General features: G+C 36.9%; 1 protein-coding gene across 1 annotated transcript in view; it reads left to right on the plus strand.

Annotated features, from left to right (window-relative positions):
* Positions 1 to 18,821, plus strand: part of LOC113109876 (homeobox protein PKNOX2-like) — a 55,309-nt gene that overhangs the window by 34,312 nt on the left and 2,176 nt on the right. Inside the window, exons 3-11 of the mRNA XM_026273686.1 lie at positions 2,108 to 2,216; positions 4,198 to 4,334; positions 12,190 to 12,361; positions 13,931 to 14,116; positions 15,359 to 15,494; positions 15,895 to 15,992; positions 17,845 to 17,964; positions 18,152 to 18,228; positions 18,389 to 18,567. Of these exons, the coding sequence (XP_026129471.1) occupies positions 2,130 to 2,216; positions 4,198 to 4,334; positions 12,190 to 12,361; positions 13,931 to 14,116; positions 15,359 to 15,494; positions 15,895 to 15,992; positions 17,845 to 17,964; positions 18,152 to 18,228; positions 18,389 to 18,567 (1,192 nt within the window). The 5' untranslated portion in view covers positions 2,108 to 2,129. The remainder of the gene's footprint in view (positions 1 to 2,107; positions 2,217 to 4,197; positions 4,335 to 12,189; positions 12,362 to 13,930; positions 14,117 to 15,358; positions 15,495 to 15,894; positions 15,993 to 17,844; positions 17,965 to 18,151; positions 18,229 to 18,388; positions 18,568 to 18,821) is intronic.

Here is an 18,821-nt window from a genome sequence, read left to right on the forward strand (position 1 = left end):
TTTCCATTTAATTACCAACTCGCTCACAAAATTTGCAATTAAAATGAGGCGAGATAACAGCGAAGATGCCTTTCGGCTGATAGCTCTTGGAATGAGAACACAGACGTTGTGTGTAATCAGTATACACATCACACACACACAACGTTCTCAATTTGTATGATTTGGACGAGCTTCATAAAATATGCAACACCAAGCCAGAATCTAATTTGTGCTTGGAAATTCTTCACGTTTCCACGAAGTCCAACATGAAACACGCGGAGGTGCTGATGGTGTTTATGATCATGATAACCCAAAACTGTGTGTGCGAGATCTCCTTAAAATAGCTGTTTGGTTTGTCTTGGCCCCATCAATCATTTTCCACACACTCCTGCCAACCTGAAGATGAGCTGTGAGGGGAAAAAAAAGATCTTTCCTGTTTTCCCGCTCGAACTGTTGTCTGTCTGCTGTCTGAGGAAGGTTACATCCTGTCCGCTGTCTGAGAGACTTGGCTTCTGATCTGGATTCTGCTCTGTGTCCCCTTGATTTTCCCACAATCCTCTCGACAATTCTTTTGTTCTGCTGTCCACAGAATTATTGCTGCCAACTTTGATTGATGCAAACAATTGGAAAATGTGCATAAATATGATTCTATGCCTGATTCCAAGCTGTTAAGATATAGACTGAGCTAACAAGCTGTTCGCGAGAGAGCAAATTACTACTACTAAAGCACAGAAAAAACTTTATAGGTCACGTTTTAAATGAGTGATTTATGTCTGGTGTAATTACCGAGCAGAGCAGAGGTCCCACCCACATTAACTCGGCAGATGTGATTGTACTGTGCTTTCAGAGTAATTGTAAATGATTGCTTATGTATTTTTAGTATTCTTTACGATTGTTAGCTTCTGCTTCTTACATCTGTGGGCTGCTACTAAAAGCCTGGAGCTCAGTGGTGGACTGGAGACTGTGTTTTCGGGGGTCAAACTGTCTGAAATGATCATTTTAATATGATTTCAATGAGGTTCTGTAATGAAAATTTTATAAAAGCACGTTGAATATAGTTTTATATGCTTTCAGCTCTCTTCTTGTGTTTGGTTGGCACTAAATCTTATTTTGCATGCACTCAGACTCATTGGAAAATCAGTATGGGAGAGACAATGTCCAAACATTCAAAGATGTTAATGGTAATAGACTTGGTAAGAGCATATTTATGTATAACTTGAAAAGTTGCATTTATGTATTTAAAATTTGAAACAAGTATTAGAATTATTTGTTGCAAATTTATGACATTTCAAAATGTGAGCAAAGAATAAATAACATTTGTACTTGATAAAGCTTCACTTAGAAATGGGGTTCAGGGGTCCATGTGCAGTAACATGGGGCCAATTATCTGTAGTCAGGGTTTCCCACAGTGCACCGTCTCTGGAGTCCAGCCTTCCCTTGCCCAGTGTCAGTTACTCTTCTGACAACAGAACTAATGAGCCCCTGATTGGCCTGCTGGGGTTGTCATGTTTACCTTAGAAAACATTAACTCATCATGTACCTGCACCTCAAGGTGCTTCTTTGGTTTTGTGGACAGAAGTACTGCTAACAGTTGTTACTGGGTTGTTGGCAGTGTGTTAGATTGTCTTGCTAGAACTTGTTACTAATGTATTGGATTTAGTGACATTATTTGTCAATTCTAATGTTATGTATGATCTCTTGTATACAGAATTGCATTAAATGGACACTCTGGGTATTTTATAGCACATTTAAACATTTTTGCCTTAAGGTTTGTAATACATAGGACTACAAATTTCAAATTGCCTTGGTATGCAGAACTTGATAATAATAATAATAAAAAAAACACATAATTTATTTTATTTTATTTTAACTACAGCATTGTATGAAAGTTTTTGTTTCGTGAGTTTAAGCACAGCATCACCTAGTGGTGTATTTTGGAATTGTTTCAGTGAAGAACTCAGGAAAGCTTCAAGGATGTATTTATTTATATATTTTCACCAGTGTTATCAATAAAAATTATACAATCTGCTATAACACTTTCCTTCTGGTAAGTAGGCCAGTAGATATGAATTTGGTCATCAAACAGTACTGTAAATAATCTTTCGTGGAACTGTTTTGTTTCTGTCAGGATCTCCATGTGAAGCTATCCCATGATGCAACATGTGTCCCCAGCACCAGCATTGACCATGATGGCCACACAGAGCGTCCCTCCACCATCATACCAGGAGAGCCAACAGGTTAACAAACAGTTTTTATTTTTATTATAATACTGATTTTTATGTAATATTACTGTTCATTAGAACGATTCAAAATATTCACTTACCTCAGTAGTTGCATAACAAATAAATAAGAAAAAGAAAAAAAAAAGCTTTGTCTCAAATTGTGGGTGTCAGAAAGGTGCATCTGTAGTTCTGTACAATGTCATATCTTCATAGTGCTTGTCCTGAGTTAATCAGAGGGGCACAGAGCAGCGTTATTTGTCCCAGAGCCCCCTCTCCCTGTCCGGCTGCTGTCTCCCTCCACCCTGAGGATTAGAGGCTGGGGAGAAGAGCAGTGCGCTGGTGGAGACATGCAAATGAGAGTTAGTTAAGTGTGAAGAAGCTAATTTATTTCCTATTTGAGGCTGGGATTAAGACTTCCAGCTTCCTCCCTTAAACCATTTTTGTTCTGGGGAGGGAGACAGGAGGGGGCTTGCTTTCAAAGCAGCATCACAAGAGAGAAAAACAGGGCAGGAGAGACAGGGATGCATAGACAGCAGACAAGTTGTACTCTCTCCCACCAATGCATCCTAAACAGGGTATTTGTTCATCTTCACAGTGTTTCGATTGCTAAAGGGTGAGACCTCTGTCCACCTCGCCGGCTGGAGTTTTATTTGATGACCAGGTGGAACATTTTCCTGCAGAAGGTGACCTGCGTAAAATTTTAGGGGTCGAGTACCTCGATTTAGATTCCAGATAATGAGACCATATGCTGCATTGTCTTGCATTGTCAGAGACAGTGGAAGAGCTTTCCTGAATATGTGTGCTGGGGGGAAAAACAACGTTTCCTTGCTAGCTTTTGTCTCAAGTTTTTCTAGAACTTTATCTGGAGGTGTGCCGTTTTCCCTCTGTCGTGGAAAAGATAACAAACCAGATTACTATGCACACATTTCCGCTTTTATAGCTCTTTAAAATAGCATCGTAACCCATTAACGAACAGAAAAAGTGAAGTGTTAATAAACTAAATCTGATAAGACGACAGTGCCTGGCTGTGAGCCATCCATAACATGCACTTGTGCAAGATGATCTTGAACTGCATCTTTGGCCCACTGGTGCAGAGGGTTAAAAGCAGGATGGGTTGCACTGTCTCCAAACATTTTTTAGCTTCAGTTATCTGTTAGCAATTATTAGCTGTTTCAAAATTTAATTATTATAATTTTTTTATTAAGGAAAGGACACAATTCATTTGATTTAAAAAAGAGCCAATCTAATTTGTGTTCAACTTTGTTCATTCTGATCTGAAAATAATAGTTTAATAATTTTAAATAGGAAAATGATCTTCATTTACTCATATGATCTAGCAAACCTATGTTAGTTTTTTTTTTTTTTTTAAGTCATCCATTAAACATATAAGGAAATATTGTTTATGGTTGAAGTTCAGTTGAATTTGAAATCATAACTTTTCTGTGAAACTAGTGTGTAATGTTCTTATTAGGGGTTGACCGATTTATCGGCACCGACATTTTTATGGTCATCGGTTTCGCTCATTTTCACCGATTTGCCGAAACAATAATTTAAAAGCATTTAAGAAAAAAATTGTTAGAGCCCTTGTTATTCTCTTGTTAGACAAATATTTTCATTTTTACACGACATATACAGCGGTCAAAATATCAGTTATTGCTCGACTTGATCTGTAGTAATGGTGTAAGCATTGGTCCTGAAAAACACGTTTCAGTCAACGCCTGGTTCTTATTTTGGCTATTGTCCATCAAGTTTTAAATAAAGCAAAAAATCATCACAAATGATTATGATAAAGTACCTTTATTTTCTAGATTATTGGGATCATTGGATTATCCGTGATTGATATTTAATATATAAGCAATTAATTCTAGTAGATGGATAAATCAAGCTAGTCTACAAAATGGACAAAAAAAAAGTATTGTAAAAGTAGTCTATTTAAATATTTTTTTTTGTAATATGGTCTAGTGTGCAGATCTATAGTTATTTTGTATTTCTTCAGATGACAGGCACTACGCAGCAAAACTCAAAGGCCCAGCATGTCCACCTCTCTGCAGCCTCAGCGGCAGGGGCCACACAGGTCAGCGTGACCCTTGACCCCCAAGCCCAACTGGAGTCAGACAAACGTGCCGTTTACAGGTGAGTATTATGCACTAATGAAGCTTCTTATTAAGGACATCATTTTTAAGTAAATCTAGATTTTTACTTTCTCTGAAGAAAATGTGTGCAGTGCTTACAAATGCTAAAAATTATGCAAGGATGCTGTGTGGTTGCTAAGGTGTTCTGGTTGTTGCCTACTGGAAAAGTAAAAATGTATAAACAAATATACATTGCCATTCAAAAGTTTATGGTCTCTGTAAGATTTAGTTTTTTGATGTTTAATGTTTGAAAGAATTATCTTGTGCTGTGTTATCAGTGTTGAAAAGAATTGTATTGCTTAACATTTTAGTGGAAATATTTTTTTTTTTTTTTTTTTACATGCAGGATTAATTGGTGAATGGAAAGTAAAATTATATATAAAAAAGTGTATATATATATATGCCAAAGTATGAAAGTTTTGTGTTCCTTCATATTTTCCCAGTGAATATTATGTACAGTAGGTACCTGTACACCATTGTTCCATCAGAAATAAATAATGCAGTTTTATAGTTATTTCAAACCCTCATAACATATTGATCTAAATGCAAGCATACAGACTAGAAGCTTGATTTGGATAGCAACATGCCTGAATAAGTCAAATTTTCCTCGTTTATTCATGAAGTAAATAATACATGGCACACTGACACTTTAAATACTTAAAGCCTCATTCCCAAACCTCCCCTCCCCGGCTGATTACAGCGCGGCTGTTTGCGAGCCGCATGCATATCGAAGCGACGTCGGTTCCTATCTGAAGGCAGCCGCGAGCGCTCGTTCAACCGGCTGCAGTGCTGGCTATGATTAGCGGTGTCTCGCGGCGGCGTGGCAGAGACCCGTGGTTTGACGCTAACCCCTGAGGCAGGTCTGTGAAGGCCTGGGCAGGCCTGGGGCTCAGTCTCTCAGCTCCTCAGAGAGAGAAAGCTGGCTTTGATGTGAGCAGCCAGCCGGAGGCGGCCTGCAGGCGGTGTGAAAAAAAGCCTAGACTCATTCTACACACACACACACACACACACACACACAGAGAGAGAGTGTCTGCTCCTACTTCCCCCTCATTCCTAGTCACATATACTCAAGTACAGACTTGGCTTCTCACTTGGCTTATATAACTCACCACCTTCTCTCTCTCTCTCATGACACACACACACACACACAGATTTCTGGTTTCATCCTACATGACACATCTTAAGTGTTCTAAATATTCAAAGGCGCAGCAGAGAGCCTTCACTCATAACTTGTTCTGATTCTCATCCAAACACACACAGGTGAGGTAGAACCAATGGAGGATTGTGTTAGATGTGACATCTCGTGCTGTCAGGTGTCTAATGCAGTTAAAGCGCAAATATTCAAAAACACAAATTAATGTCATTTAAGTGTATTGTAAATAAAACAGAAATGTATTGTTTATTAAATGTAAGTGTTTCTACTTAAATAATAAGTATTTTAAGTTCATAATATATGCAAAAATATGCATTAGAATTTCTCATGATTGCAGAGTCAGTGTTATATTGGCAAAGCAACTATGTACATGTTGAGTCTATTAGAGACACAAGAAAAAAGGGTGACAAAACTGTTTATATTAGGGCCGGGACTCGATTAAAAAAATTAATCTAATTAATTAGAGGCTTTGTAAGTAATTAATCGAAATTAATCGCATTTTAATCGCATATAAATATTTGATCTAAGAACAGTGCGAAGTAATTTTTTTTCACATGGATTTATAGTATACCACTGAATAATGATTGAATACATAAGCTTAAGCAACAAAATATTGTTTATTTTTGTTCAACCAAGTCTAGCAGACCAGTGCAATTTTTGCCATGAAGTGTAGCAATAGCATATTTAGAAACAATTTAGAAATAGTGCATTTCAGAAATTCAGGAAGCTTATAGGTGCTGGAACCTTCTGTAAAGTGTTTTTTAAGTAAAACACAATATTGTCAATTACATTCAGAACATTGGAAACCCTGACTATTAGAAAACATCTCTCTGTTGCTTCAGAGGCCATAACATACTAAGTCCAACTCTCAATAACCTTGGCCAAAACAATAAAGAGTTCAACATAAACTGTTGCACCAACAAAATAATACATAGTTCAACATAAAGTGTAAAGTCCACGCTAGCTGCTATATGTTTTGCGTCGAGGTGATACTTGAGGTTCGATCATGTGCTGCGGTGATATGCGAACGCTAGTTGGTGCTTCAGTATAATCGGTCGCCGAAACTCATCCAGTGAGAAACGTTCCGCGGTGCAAAAATAAGTTATAAAAAATGCGGGAATTTTTTTTCTGTTACTAATTAATCTTAATTAACACGGGTATTTTTTGTGTAATTAATTAATCTCAATTAACGCGTTAAAGTCCCGGCCCTAGTTTATATATTAATATTTTTTTAGCTAAATAAATGGAGAGCATGAAGCTGATTTTGCATTATGGACTTCTATTCAAAAGTTTGGGGAAAATTTATTTATTTCACTTTTTTATATTTTCATTAAATGCATTAAAGCTGCAGTAAGTAACTTTTGTAAATATATATTTTTTACATATTTGTTAAACCTGTCATTATGTCCTGACAGTAGAATATGAGACAGATAATCTGTGAAAAAAATCAAGCTCCTCTGGCTCCTCCCAGTGGTCCCATAACCATTTGTAGTTACAGACCGCTCCCGGTAAGAAAACAACCAATCAGAGCTGCGGTCAGTAACTTTGTTTGTGTTCAAAATGTAGAAAAATATATAAAATAAGCAAGTACACCATGAATCCATTTTCCAAACCGCGTTTTTAGCTTGTCCTGAATCACTAGGGATTCACTGCACCTATAATAAGTGTTTATATTCGGACTATTTTAGATTGCTTCGGGGATACCGCGGCGGAGTAACCCAGTACCTTTGTGATTCTTCATAGACATAAACAGAGAGAAGTAGTTCCGGCTACGATGTTCTTTCACAAGACGCAAGCAGTTCTGTTTATTAACCGCTAGAGCGTCAAAAGTTCCCTACCGCAGCTTTAAATTGATCAGAATTGGCAATAAATTATTTACATTATAACATAAAAAATTGTTTTTTTTTTCTTTCTATTATACATTCTACTACACATCTACCTTCAGTATTGATAATAATGATTCTTGAGTTCTTGAAAATGCATATTACAATGATTTCTGAAGGATCATGTGACACTGATTACAAAAAAATTCACTAAAATTCACCTTTGCTGTCCCAGAAATAAATGGATCATTTTAAAACATGTTTAAATAGAAACAGTTATTTTAAATTGTAATATTACACAACATGACTGTTTTCCACTCCTGTTTTTCTTGATCATACAGCATAAATGCATCCTTGATGAGCATTTAAATATCTTTCCAACCTTAAACATTAGTGGCATATTTTTATTTTATTTTATTTTTTTCACAGTAGATTTGTTCTGCATTTGTTATGTAGATTAAAGAGCAACATGGTATCTCACCTCCAAAACTATTGTGGGTATTTACAGAGCAGATTTTTGTGTGTATCTGTTTGTTTATAGTGTATCCTCATCTATTGTTTGGATTCAATTTGGCTGGTTGGTGTTTATTTCTGCACCTCTCGTTTCTCTAATTGCCAGTATTGCAAGTTTGAGTTGTGGAGTCTATGCTCTGGCGTGCATTGCTTAATTATTAACAGTGGAATACAGTAATTATCTTAACGAGTTACTGCACTCTCTTTTAAAGCATCTGAGACCTTCTCTTCTTATTAGAAACATGGCAGGGGGTCTCTTTCCTGTGGGGTACTTGCGACATATCCAAAATTAGGTCCAATAAAATCCCGCATCCAGGAGATGAAATTGTAATATGTATCCAAAGTAGTTCCTGAGGGTGTAAAATTCAGTGCTCTTCCACAATGATAAGAGTCAAACGGAAAGGAAACTCAGATGGGAAGAGTTTGATGAGAAAGCTAGCAAAGTCAAGCTTTTAAAATGTTTTTCAATCCTTCATTCTTAAGGCAAATCTCTGATTTATTATAATATCAAATTGAAATAAATTAGACTCTTTCTACAAGCAAATCCAATGTAGCCAATCTATTTGTAATTTGTATCCATTATAATCCATAATAAATCCTTCAAATTTAGACAAAGGGGTTTTGTGTGTACAGAATTGTATCCTCTCAGACTCCGTCTTTTGATGTATTTGTGTTTATGTGTAGCATTCAGACCCCCGAAGGTGTGCCTGTTTTAAGGTATTGAAATGTCTGAATGGGTTTATATGTGTTTTTCCCTTCTCGCCGTGACTCAGATTGGCGGGTGCTGAGTGGATTTGCATTGATACTGGATTTCGGTCTCATGGTGCACAGTCATGCTGTCTTCATTGAGCTCCAGTGGATCAGGAGTGTCTTGGACCAACGTAAGAGAGAGAGAGAGAGATAGAGGGAAAAAGATGGAATACCAAACAGAAAAGAAGAAAAGGAAAAGGAAAGAGTTCGAGAACAGCTTTAGTAGACCCAGCAGTAGCAGCAGCGCATATCAGTCCCAACAGGAATGCTTTTAATTTGACAGCCAGAGAGGAAATGGTGAGCCAGTTCTCCCCAGCCGCTGTAATGCACCATAAATTCTGTTTACATTCGCTGTAGGGAAGCTGTCGCAGTCATTTGGTGCCCAACATCTTAACGACTCTCTCTCTTAGTAATGGTTTCTATAGCAGAAGTCGTCGTCTTATCTGAGCCATAGATTCATCTTGATAGCGAGTCGGTCCTGATCACAAGGATGTATATTTGAGACCGTTACTGGCAGGTTTTGGTAAGTAGTACTCAAAGGAAATCTCTGAGGGCTCATTTATATCGGAGTAAGATTTTGTTCCTCAATTTAAAACTGTAGATTTCGAGTTTCATTCCGTTTCATCCTGTCTTGTGTCTCCAGGGTGCAGAGTGTTCTGAACTTCACAGACTGACTGTCTGAAGATGTCTGAACGTGTGTGCTCGTGTTAGCGGGATGGGAATGAATCTAATACTCGTTAGTCAATTGTATTGCTCAGGGCTGCTCAAATCTCTGTTTCTTTTGAACATTATTTTATAGAGACTTAGCAACCACCCAGAACGCCTTAGCAACCACATAGCATTGATCTTAAAAACACCCTGACCAGCCTAGCAACTGCATACAGTAGCAGTGCCCTGGAAACCACACAAAATACCCTAACAACCACAAAAATACTGAGAACCATAGCAGCTGTATGACAACACCCTGGCAACCATATACTGACACCCTAGAAACTACCAGGAACACCATAGCATCTATATGGCAACACAAACCAATCTGAACACCTTAGCAACTGCATAGCATGTCATAGGCTTATTGGCACCTGTCCATGGTTGAAACACTGATTGAGCGATTACGTGAGGCATGAGATGTTCGTTCATATTTATTTTATATTAAAAACACTAGTACAGATGAAGGGATGCCATTTGAACTGAGGCGTTTATACAGCGATCTGATTACCACGGATTTAATTTGACAACTCTTCAAATCTTTTTGAAGAATTAATTTCATTAAAGTACTTACTCATACAAATAATTTGTTTGTGAATTGAATAACAGTAGTTCGTTTTTATGTTAAGCCAGCAAAAAAAAAAAGTTTTTGCTCTGTTCTATTCTATTCTATTCTATTCTATTCTATTCTATTCTATTCTATTCTATTCTATTCTAACAACTGCTTAGAAGTCTAACAACATTCTTATCATAAAATGTAAAAGTCCTTCTAATGGCCCCTCTGCTTACAATTATACGAGCCGACTCTTTCACGTTTGAGGGATGGCAGTCTGGACGGTCTTTCCCGCAAGAGTTGAGAGATGATAACTAAAGGTTAAAGACAAATAGCATTAAGTGTTTCATTTTAACCGGCACATTTTGAAAGATTAACCGATTAGCTCGGCACTTTGCGGCACACGGCCTCATCCAGAACGCATAGATGAAGAGATTTAAAAGTCTGGAGTTGTCGGAGAGATCAGATTACATTTAAGAGTTTTCCCAACCTCATTTAGCCTTTGAAACAACCGAGGCAATCAGTTTACAGAGTAACTGCTGTAAGTGTTCTGGCCATCTTTAGTAACAAAGATTTTACTGCGATTGTTATGTCGTCTGAGATAATGTTCAGAATGGAGCTGCTTCATGTCCATCATCGCATCTGTATGCAAGGCATGACTGAAGTTTCCAAAAACCGCATGGAGTTTCTACTGCAGATGATAGTTATGAAATAAAACCTCCTAATGAAGATAATGCAGGATTATTAGACTCACTCCAGGGAATGTGTGTGTTCGGATCAACCTGTACCTTGTGGCTTAACTTTCCAATTTGATTTTATGCTCTAATTTCTGGGTAGTTTGTTCCTCAGCCTACTTGCCAAATCCTCGGAGAGCTAAATTGATAGCATCCTTTGGCTTTGGGCCTTCAGGGCTGTGTCCGGGTTATGATCCAGGCCTGTGAAGAGAGAGAAGGGGAGAGATAACCCAGCCATGCCCTCCAGGATTTAGTGTGACTGGGGAGGGGAGAGAGGAAGAGGGGCTGGCACGGCGGAGGGGAGCGGGACGAGCCTGGAGGGAGCGCAGATCGCCTCGCTGCTCAGCACTGCAAGCCTGTTTAGTATTCCTGTCACGTCAGCTAGAGGGAGCGGCATTAAATTGGGATCAGGCAGATTAGAGTCTAATATAGCCAGCTATTAAAGGCTGCAAATGAGAGTGGTGGGTTACAGCCGGAGCCTGGGCCCCTCACCCAGTCTCACAGCCTTTTCAGTCTCTCAAACAGACTCTGCAAGGAAAAAAAACAATACATATACACACAGGAAATCACATAAGATAGGATAGTATAGAGCATTTTTTTGATTACTATTTTGACATAGTGCTTCTTGCATGCAACAAAAACAGCACAAGCAAATATGTCCGATCTGGGAACATATGACTGTTATGAACAGGATCTTTTTATTGAGTGAATAAAAAGATTCATTCGTTCAGTGAATGTCATGATTCCTCGTTGAACAGATTCAAAACTAACCAGGAATTGTTAATTATGACTAAAGAAACATACTATATTATTATTATGATCTTACTGCACATGAATTTTTTTTATAGTCTGGATATGATGCATTATGATAGTCCTCATTGAAAAAGCATGACCCTTAATCATTTGTGGTGATGTTGTTTTCTTATTAATTGAATCAGAGTTCAGCATGTCGGGCTAGGCTTAGATTTCAAGAGGCTAATCTGAGTGAATCTTAGCTTTCATTAGGTTTGCTCTTCAGCAGAAGCCTCTCTCTAGACAGACTTAAACCAGTGCAAACATATTCATTCTCTGATGATACAGGAAATGTTAATGCTGTTAACACGACAAATGTCAACTTGCTAGAAGAAACCTTTAGACGGAGCTTATGCCTACAATCAGATGAAGATGACAAAGCTTTTATATTCAGCTGTCATCCATCCTGCCTGAAGCTAAGAGACTGGTTATTTTCTGGTTAACTTATTAAACACTGCTTATTGCATACTGCACAGTATATCCTCTGAACTTCCTACACAATATGTGAAACATACATTATTGTTTAAAAGTTTGGAGTTGGTAAGATTTTTACAAATGTTTTTGAAAGGGGTTTCTTATGCTCACCAACACTGCATTTATTTGATCAAAAATACAGTAAAAAAATGCAATATATTTTAATGTAATTTATTCTTCAGTCTTCACGGTCACGTGATCCTTCAGATCTTCTTATATCAGTGTTGAAAAAGTTATGCTTCTTAATATGTTTGTTGAAACTATGGACTTTTTTTTTACATTTGCATACTGACCACAGTATACTGTACATACTGCATAGTTTAAAAATAGTAATAATAGCCGTCTGTGTCCTGCAGGCATCCTCTTTTTCCTCTTCTGGCATTGCTGTTTGAGAAGTGTGAACAAGCCACGCAGGGATCAGAATGCATCACCTCCGCCAGCTTCGACGTCGACATCGAGAACTTCGTCCACCAGCAAGAACAGGACCACAAGCCTTTCTTCAGCGAGGACCCTGAACTAGACAACCTGGTAAACGCTCAATAGGTTTTGCTCATCTAGTTTCAGCTGCTAAAAAACTGTTTACTTCCTTTATATCGAAATGTCACATCTGCACTGCCCTCTACTGGCATATTTGCACTTTAAACATCTTTTGAGATACTTTAACTATCAAACAGCATGGAAACATGACACTAAGTGACATTTTATTGCAGATAGAAAGTCAGTAGTGTTAGTCACAATGACACTTGGCCACCTCTTGTCCACACTCTAGCTCTTTTTTTCCTCTATTGTTCTCGTTTCCTTTAACTCTCCTCCTCATATTCATCATCTCTCCTCTTCTGTGCCCTGCAAGACAGTTAACAGTAATTAGAAATTAAGGGAAGTAGGAGGAAAAAGGTCACTGTTCATCATTACCGGGGCGCTCGGCCGACTAGCGCTGCTCAGTCAATTAACTCTGCATCTGTGTGCTTTACGACACACTGGTCACGCACGGGTCTTCCGTTCACTAACTCTTCACCACGACAGTTATAGCACCCGCGCTGCGCTTCCTTCTCGCCTCAGAGAGATGGCACTGAGCCCTGATTAAACGAGCTGCAGTAATTGGCAGATTTATCTCCTCCTTGGCAAAGCATTTTTTAGCCCATTTGGTCGTCCTTGAGTTCTGACTTTGACTGTTTGAATGGTAGCTGGAACAGAAAGTTCAGTCGCGTCCAACTGTATCAGCAGAACTCAGACGTGTTTGTAGCATTAAACAACACAACCGGGCAAATAGTGGCAGGGAGGGCTGGCGAAGTCCCCTCAAATAATCGTTGGAAAGGAAGTGAGAAAAACACCGCAGCTTTTCTTTTGAGTAAACTCGTTTTAGTTTATTTAAAGGAATAATCCAGTTACAAATGATTTTTTAATTCATATTATTATTTACTCATACTAATGTTGTTTCAGATACATATAATATTCTTTCTTCTATGATTGGAGTTATTCCCCAGAATGTCCTTGCTGCTCTTTTCATACAATTAATAATAAAAAAAACATCTTGAATATATAATAAAAGGTGGATAATATATAGGTTTTCAAAATACATATTGTAGTTTAATAAATAAATAAATACATTTAAAATGCTATATTTAAAAACAATGGCATTTATTTATTTACTATATTTGTTTATTTATAATACCAAATGTTATTTTGTCACTTTGCTCTTTTTGCCAGTTTTAATGTTTTTATTTAAATTTAATTTTATTATTGGCATCTTGCAAAATTCTTGTTTAGGCCAGTCTTGTTATTGTTAATTAGCAGTAAAACTACTAAATATAATTTCTGGTCATTTAAATAAAGCTGAAATCAAATCAAATATATAAATATTAGATGTACAACTTTGCCTCGCCTTGGCAACTACCTGAAAAAAGTTGAAGTACTTAATATACTATATATACATATTAGCAAGACATAAGCACTTACAAACTGAAAGAAATATAAAAATAAAAGCTGATTCAAAATAGGCATAAATACTATAATAATATGAATAATGCTGAAAAAGACCACTCTAATGAAAGAATTCTTCATAAACTCATTCCTGTATCTACTTCTCTGTTGATGTAGATGGTGAAGGCGATCCAGGTGTTGCGGATTCACCTGCTGGAGCTGGAGAAGGTGAACGAGCTCTGTAAAGACTTCTGCAACCGTTACATCACCTGCCTCAAGACCAAGATGCACAGTGACAATCTGCTCCGGAACGACCTGGGCGGCCCGTATTCACCATCACAGACCAACCTCGGCCTGCAGCAGGTCACTCACAAACACATCTCCCTAGACCTTCAGTCTACAGGCTAAAGGTTGTTTCTAACACATAAACACAGTGTCATATGAATGCACAAACTCTCACACCAGTAACATTTACACTTGCATGAACACAAGCTCCTCTCTCGGGGATGCAAAAGGTCACATCTGGCTTGCCCTCGCTGTTCCTGCTGAACTTTGCTGACCTCTGCGTGAGAAGACTTAAAGTACACACTTTTGAACATTTCATGTAGAACAGTCAATCGATTATAATTCAATTCAAATGGCCATTAAATGATCGGATTAATCAGAATAAATCACATATACTTTACCTCTTCAAAATTTTTATTTTAATAAGATTTTATTTTTTAATTCAGTAAGGATGCTTGAAATTAAAACAGTAATATTAAAGATATTCATAATGTTACAAAAGATTTCTTTCAAATAAATATATTTTTTTACATTCTCTCCATCATAGAATCCTGAAAGAATGTATTGCAAAAATATAAAGCAGCACAAATGTTTTTATTAATAATAGTAATAATAAATGTATCTTAAGCATAAAATTAGAATAATTTATAATTTAATTATTAGAATAATTAGAAAGATTTCCTTCTGAAACTGCTAAATCTTACAGACACAAAAATTGTTAACGTTAGTGAATTTGTTGCAAAGAAAAAAATAAGATCATTTAATCTTTTATTATTTATTTATTTATCGGTAAATATAATATATACATATAATGTATGATGTAAAGGGTAAATTTTAGTTTTTATTTATTGACCTCTAAATATGAAGTATATATAAATATAATTTTTTTTGTGTGTGTGATTATTATTATTATTATTTTTACTCAAACTAAACTAGTTAATTCACATACCCAAATTTGTACAACAGACATAATTAATTGTGCAAATTTTTATAATTTTATTTATTCTTATATATATATATATATATATATATATATATATATATATATATATATATATATATATATATATATATACACACACATATAGCTTTTTGAACTATTAATTGTCTTTTAATCACACTTAAATAAAATGTTAAATTGGAAGCCATAATGTCTACCACAGTCATAATTGATTGTGTTAATTATATATATTTTTAAATAGTTATTTAGCTATTTTTTATTTTTATAACACTAAACAAAGATGTTAAATTGGCAGCCCTTATTTCTTTTCCAAACTAACTGAGCCGTGGACACTAACCAGCTTTTCGTCCTCCTCTCAGGACCTGCTTCAGAACTCATCCCCGTCCCTCACCTCTGTCTCCAGCTCAGTAAACCCCTCTGGGATCGTGGTCCCTGCCGGTTCGCTGCAACAGAACAACGTAGCCATGACCACTATCAACTCTCAGGTGGTCTCAGGTGAGGAGGCCGATCATCAGTCCCTTTCACTTGCTATAACGTCAGAGATCTCAGCTTCCAGAGACGCTTTTCTTTCCAAATTTCAGTCATCTGGTGGAAGCTAATGCAGACTTCCATGTACATTATTTATCAACTCTCTCTTTACTCATTTTCTGTCTTTACACAGAACAATACTTTCACATTGTGAATATAGAATGTCTAATTACTGTGAAATCAAGCTAATTAGTGTCAAAACAAGAACTCTTTGTTCTCCTCTTGAGCCCCTCCGAACACCCTTTTGTTTTATTTTGGCGCAGTGAAAGGGTTTGTTTTTGTGTTGCAGGGTAATTAGAGGATGTTTTCAACAGGCAGGTAAAGTGTGTGATAACCACGCTCCTGTGTCTGTGACTGATTCCCACAGGTGGGACACTGTATCAGCCGGTGGCAATGGTTACCTCACAGGGGCAGGTGTTGACCCAGGGGTTACCACATGGAACCATCCAAATCCAAAACAATCAGGTGAGGGTAACCGCTCATGCTCGCAGGGCTCTATCTTCTAATCAACTACTTCAACACTAGAAATCTGTTGAGTTATTTCTAAACTGCAGCACCATGTCTACAACACTGAATCGCTGCTGTTACAAAGAAGCAAAACATATATTTACATATTTTCTGTCAATATAAAATATTTAAAATGATAGATATACATATTATATAAATATTATTTGTTGTGCATTTACATGGCTTCAGACACTTTAATATATGTTTTATATATTTTGATGCCTGCTAATGCTGACTCTTTGGGGCCTATTAATTTAGAGCAAGAAACACAAGCAGAACAGATTTCTGTGTAAATAATTAATAAGTCCATTCATGCATTAATTGTCCCATTAAGTGTATGCAACATTCATGTAAGAATGATTTTACACATTTATTTAAGTTGATTTTTAATGACTTTATATTAATTTAATTAATATATTTATTTATTTATTCGCATATTGAGCTTATTGCAGATTAAGCATCTTAAATCTCAGAATGGTGATAACCCCAAAATAAAATTGTTAATGTAGCATGCATCCAGTAAAAAGCTTTTTTTTTTTTATCCATTCGTTTCATTAAACCCTAAAATTTGGAAAATAAATAAATCATAATAAAATTTATAAATTATCATGAATATATATATTATATAAAATTGCATTTGTTCCTGTGTCATTACTAGTTTTTTTTTTTTTTAATCAATTTCTTTTACATTAAATTCATTATTTATACTATTGTTATATTTTCTTTATTATTAAATAAAAATAAAAAAAGTTATTTAATATATATATTTCAACAAATACTATGAATTGTTTTTGTTCAGCTGACAATTTCTGTATGCGCATATATACTCTTCTGCTTTTGCTCCTCTTTTATTACTCACTTTTTTATTGACGAAGTTAAAGTTCAAGCTGATGGGTACTTCTAGAACTGTTAGTTTGTATTTTAATGCCTCAACTATGAGTCAGGTGAGTTGGGGTTTGATAGACAGCTGGAGTCTGTGTGGATACCCAACTTTGGGCCGAGGCGCTTCACTACACGCAGGCTGGGAATAGAGTTCCGCCCATAGCTACATCTCCGACAAGCTTTCAGTAATAATACCCCTGCATGAAGCCTCCAATTAATTCACCCTGCTTCCTGAACCACACACTTACACACTGTGTGTGTGTGTGTGTGTGTGTGTGTGTGTGTGGAGGAATGAGGAAAGAGCCACATGACACCCAGCTGCAAATGTAATGAGGAGGTTGTTTTTAGAGCTTGATTATTATTTATTTATTTAAAAAATTTAAAATCAGTGGGGAGCTGCTGCTTTTTACGGCTTTCAGTGGCAATGGTAGCATGAAATTAATTATCCTTATTTTCAAAGTGGAAATGTTAATTTTTCCTCTTCTTTTTCTTTTATTAATGTATTTATTCGCACACGGAGCTCTTGCAGATTATGCGTCTTAAACTTCTCTGAAATGTTAATATGCCAGTCTCAGAGTGGCGTGAACCCAAAGAAAATAAATAGGTAATTTAGCATGCATCCATTAAAACGCTTTTGCATTTCCGCTCGCCTTACATTAATCGTCCTTCTGAGCGAATAACAAGTTTGATGAAAGGAGAAAAATTGACAGCATTTTCCGCAGCTCTTTTACTTGATGAAAGCCTTCAGTAAATGTACCCTCCTTGGCTTTAATTTTAGGTATCATTACTCCCATTGCGTTGCTATGGTGACTGAAGGCATTCCTGCCCCTGCCAAAGAAATGGTGACTGGCGACTCTCTTTGTTTCCGTGGCAACTCCCCCTCCCTCTCCCCCGCTCACTTTCGTCTCTTCTCCCTCTTCCTTCCAAGGTGAACCTGGACTTGTGCTCACTCTTGGACGGCGATGACAAGAAATCGAAAAACAAAAGAGGCGTCCTTCCCAAACATGCCACAAACATCATGCGTTCCTGGCTCTTCCAGCATCTCATGGTGAGAAAAAGGAAGGGATTTCTTCTTACATGATTGCCCTACAAACCATAGAGCGGCTTGGGGAGTTTAAAATGCACTTCATTTGAATCATATCTGGTTAGAACTTACATAAACCCATACATGTACATTTACTTATAAAGACAAAAATAATTTAAATAATACCTTATCATTTACTTTTGGTTTCCAGCATCCTTATCCTACAGAAGACGAGAAAAGACAGATCGCAGCACAAACAAATCTTACCTTATTACAGGTGAACAACTGGTAAGAGCCGTAGTGTACTTCACAGCAAAATAGCGCCATCTAATGGCCACAAACTAAATGATGAACCTTGTTTGTGATTTACACGCAGTGGAAGCCTATCTAGCAGAAATCCTGGCATGTGTCTTATCCGTATCTTTGTCTGTCTCTTGTCTCTTGAAAGGTTTATCAATGCCCGCAGGCGTATTCTGCAGCCCATGCTGGATGCCAGTAATCCTGACCCCGCTCCCAAAGCCAAGAAGATGAAATCTCAGCACAGACCCACGCAGCGCTTCTGGCCCGACTCCATCGTAGCTGGAGTCCTGCAGACACACGGATCCCACTCCTCAAACAATTCAGACAGTGTGTAATATGAACACATTCTCTAGTCAGGTTTCTTGTGCTTTATATAACACCGATTGTTTCGCAGGGAAATAAACCGTTCTGCAGAAGACAATGGTGGCAGTTGTTTCAGTTCAGTTCAATTCAGTTCTTTAATGGCAGATAGTATGCTAAATATGAATTATTAAAGAATTAATTTAGGGGTTTTAAACAATCAATTACTCTTCTGTCAAAGTTAAATATATAAAATCCACTTTATAAATTTTTGTGACTTT

This window comes from Carassius auratus, chromosome 10 (genome assembly GCF_003368295.1).
Source record: "Carassius auratus strain Wakin chromosome 10, ASM336829v1, whole genome shotgun sequence".
In the NCBI taxonomy this organism is placed as follows: Eukaryota; Metazoa; Chordata; class Actinopteri; order Cypriniformes; family Cyprinidae; genus Carassius; species Carassius auratus.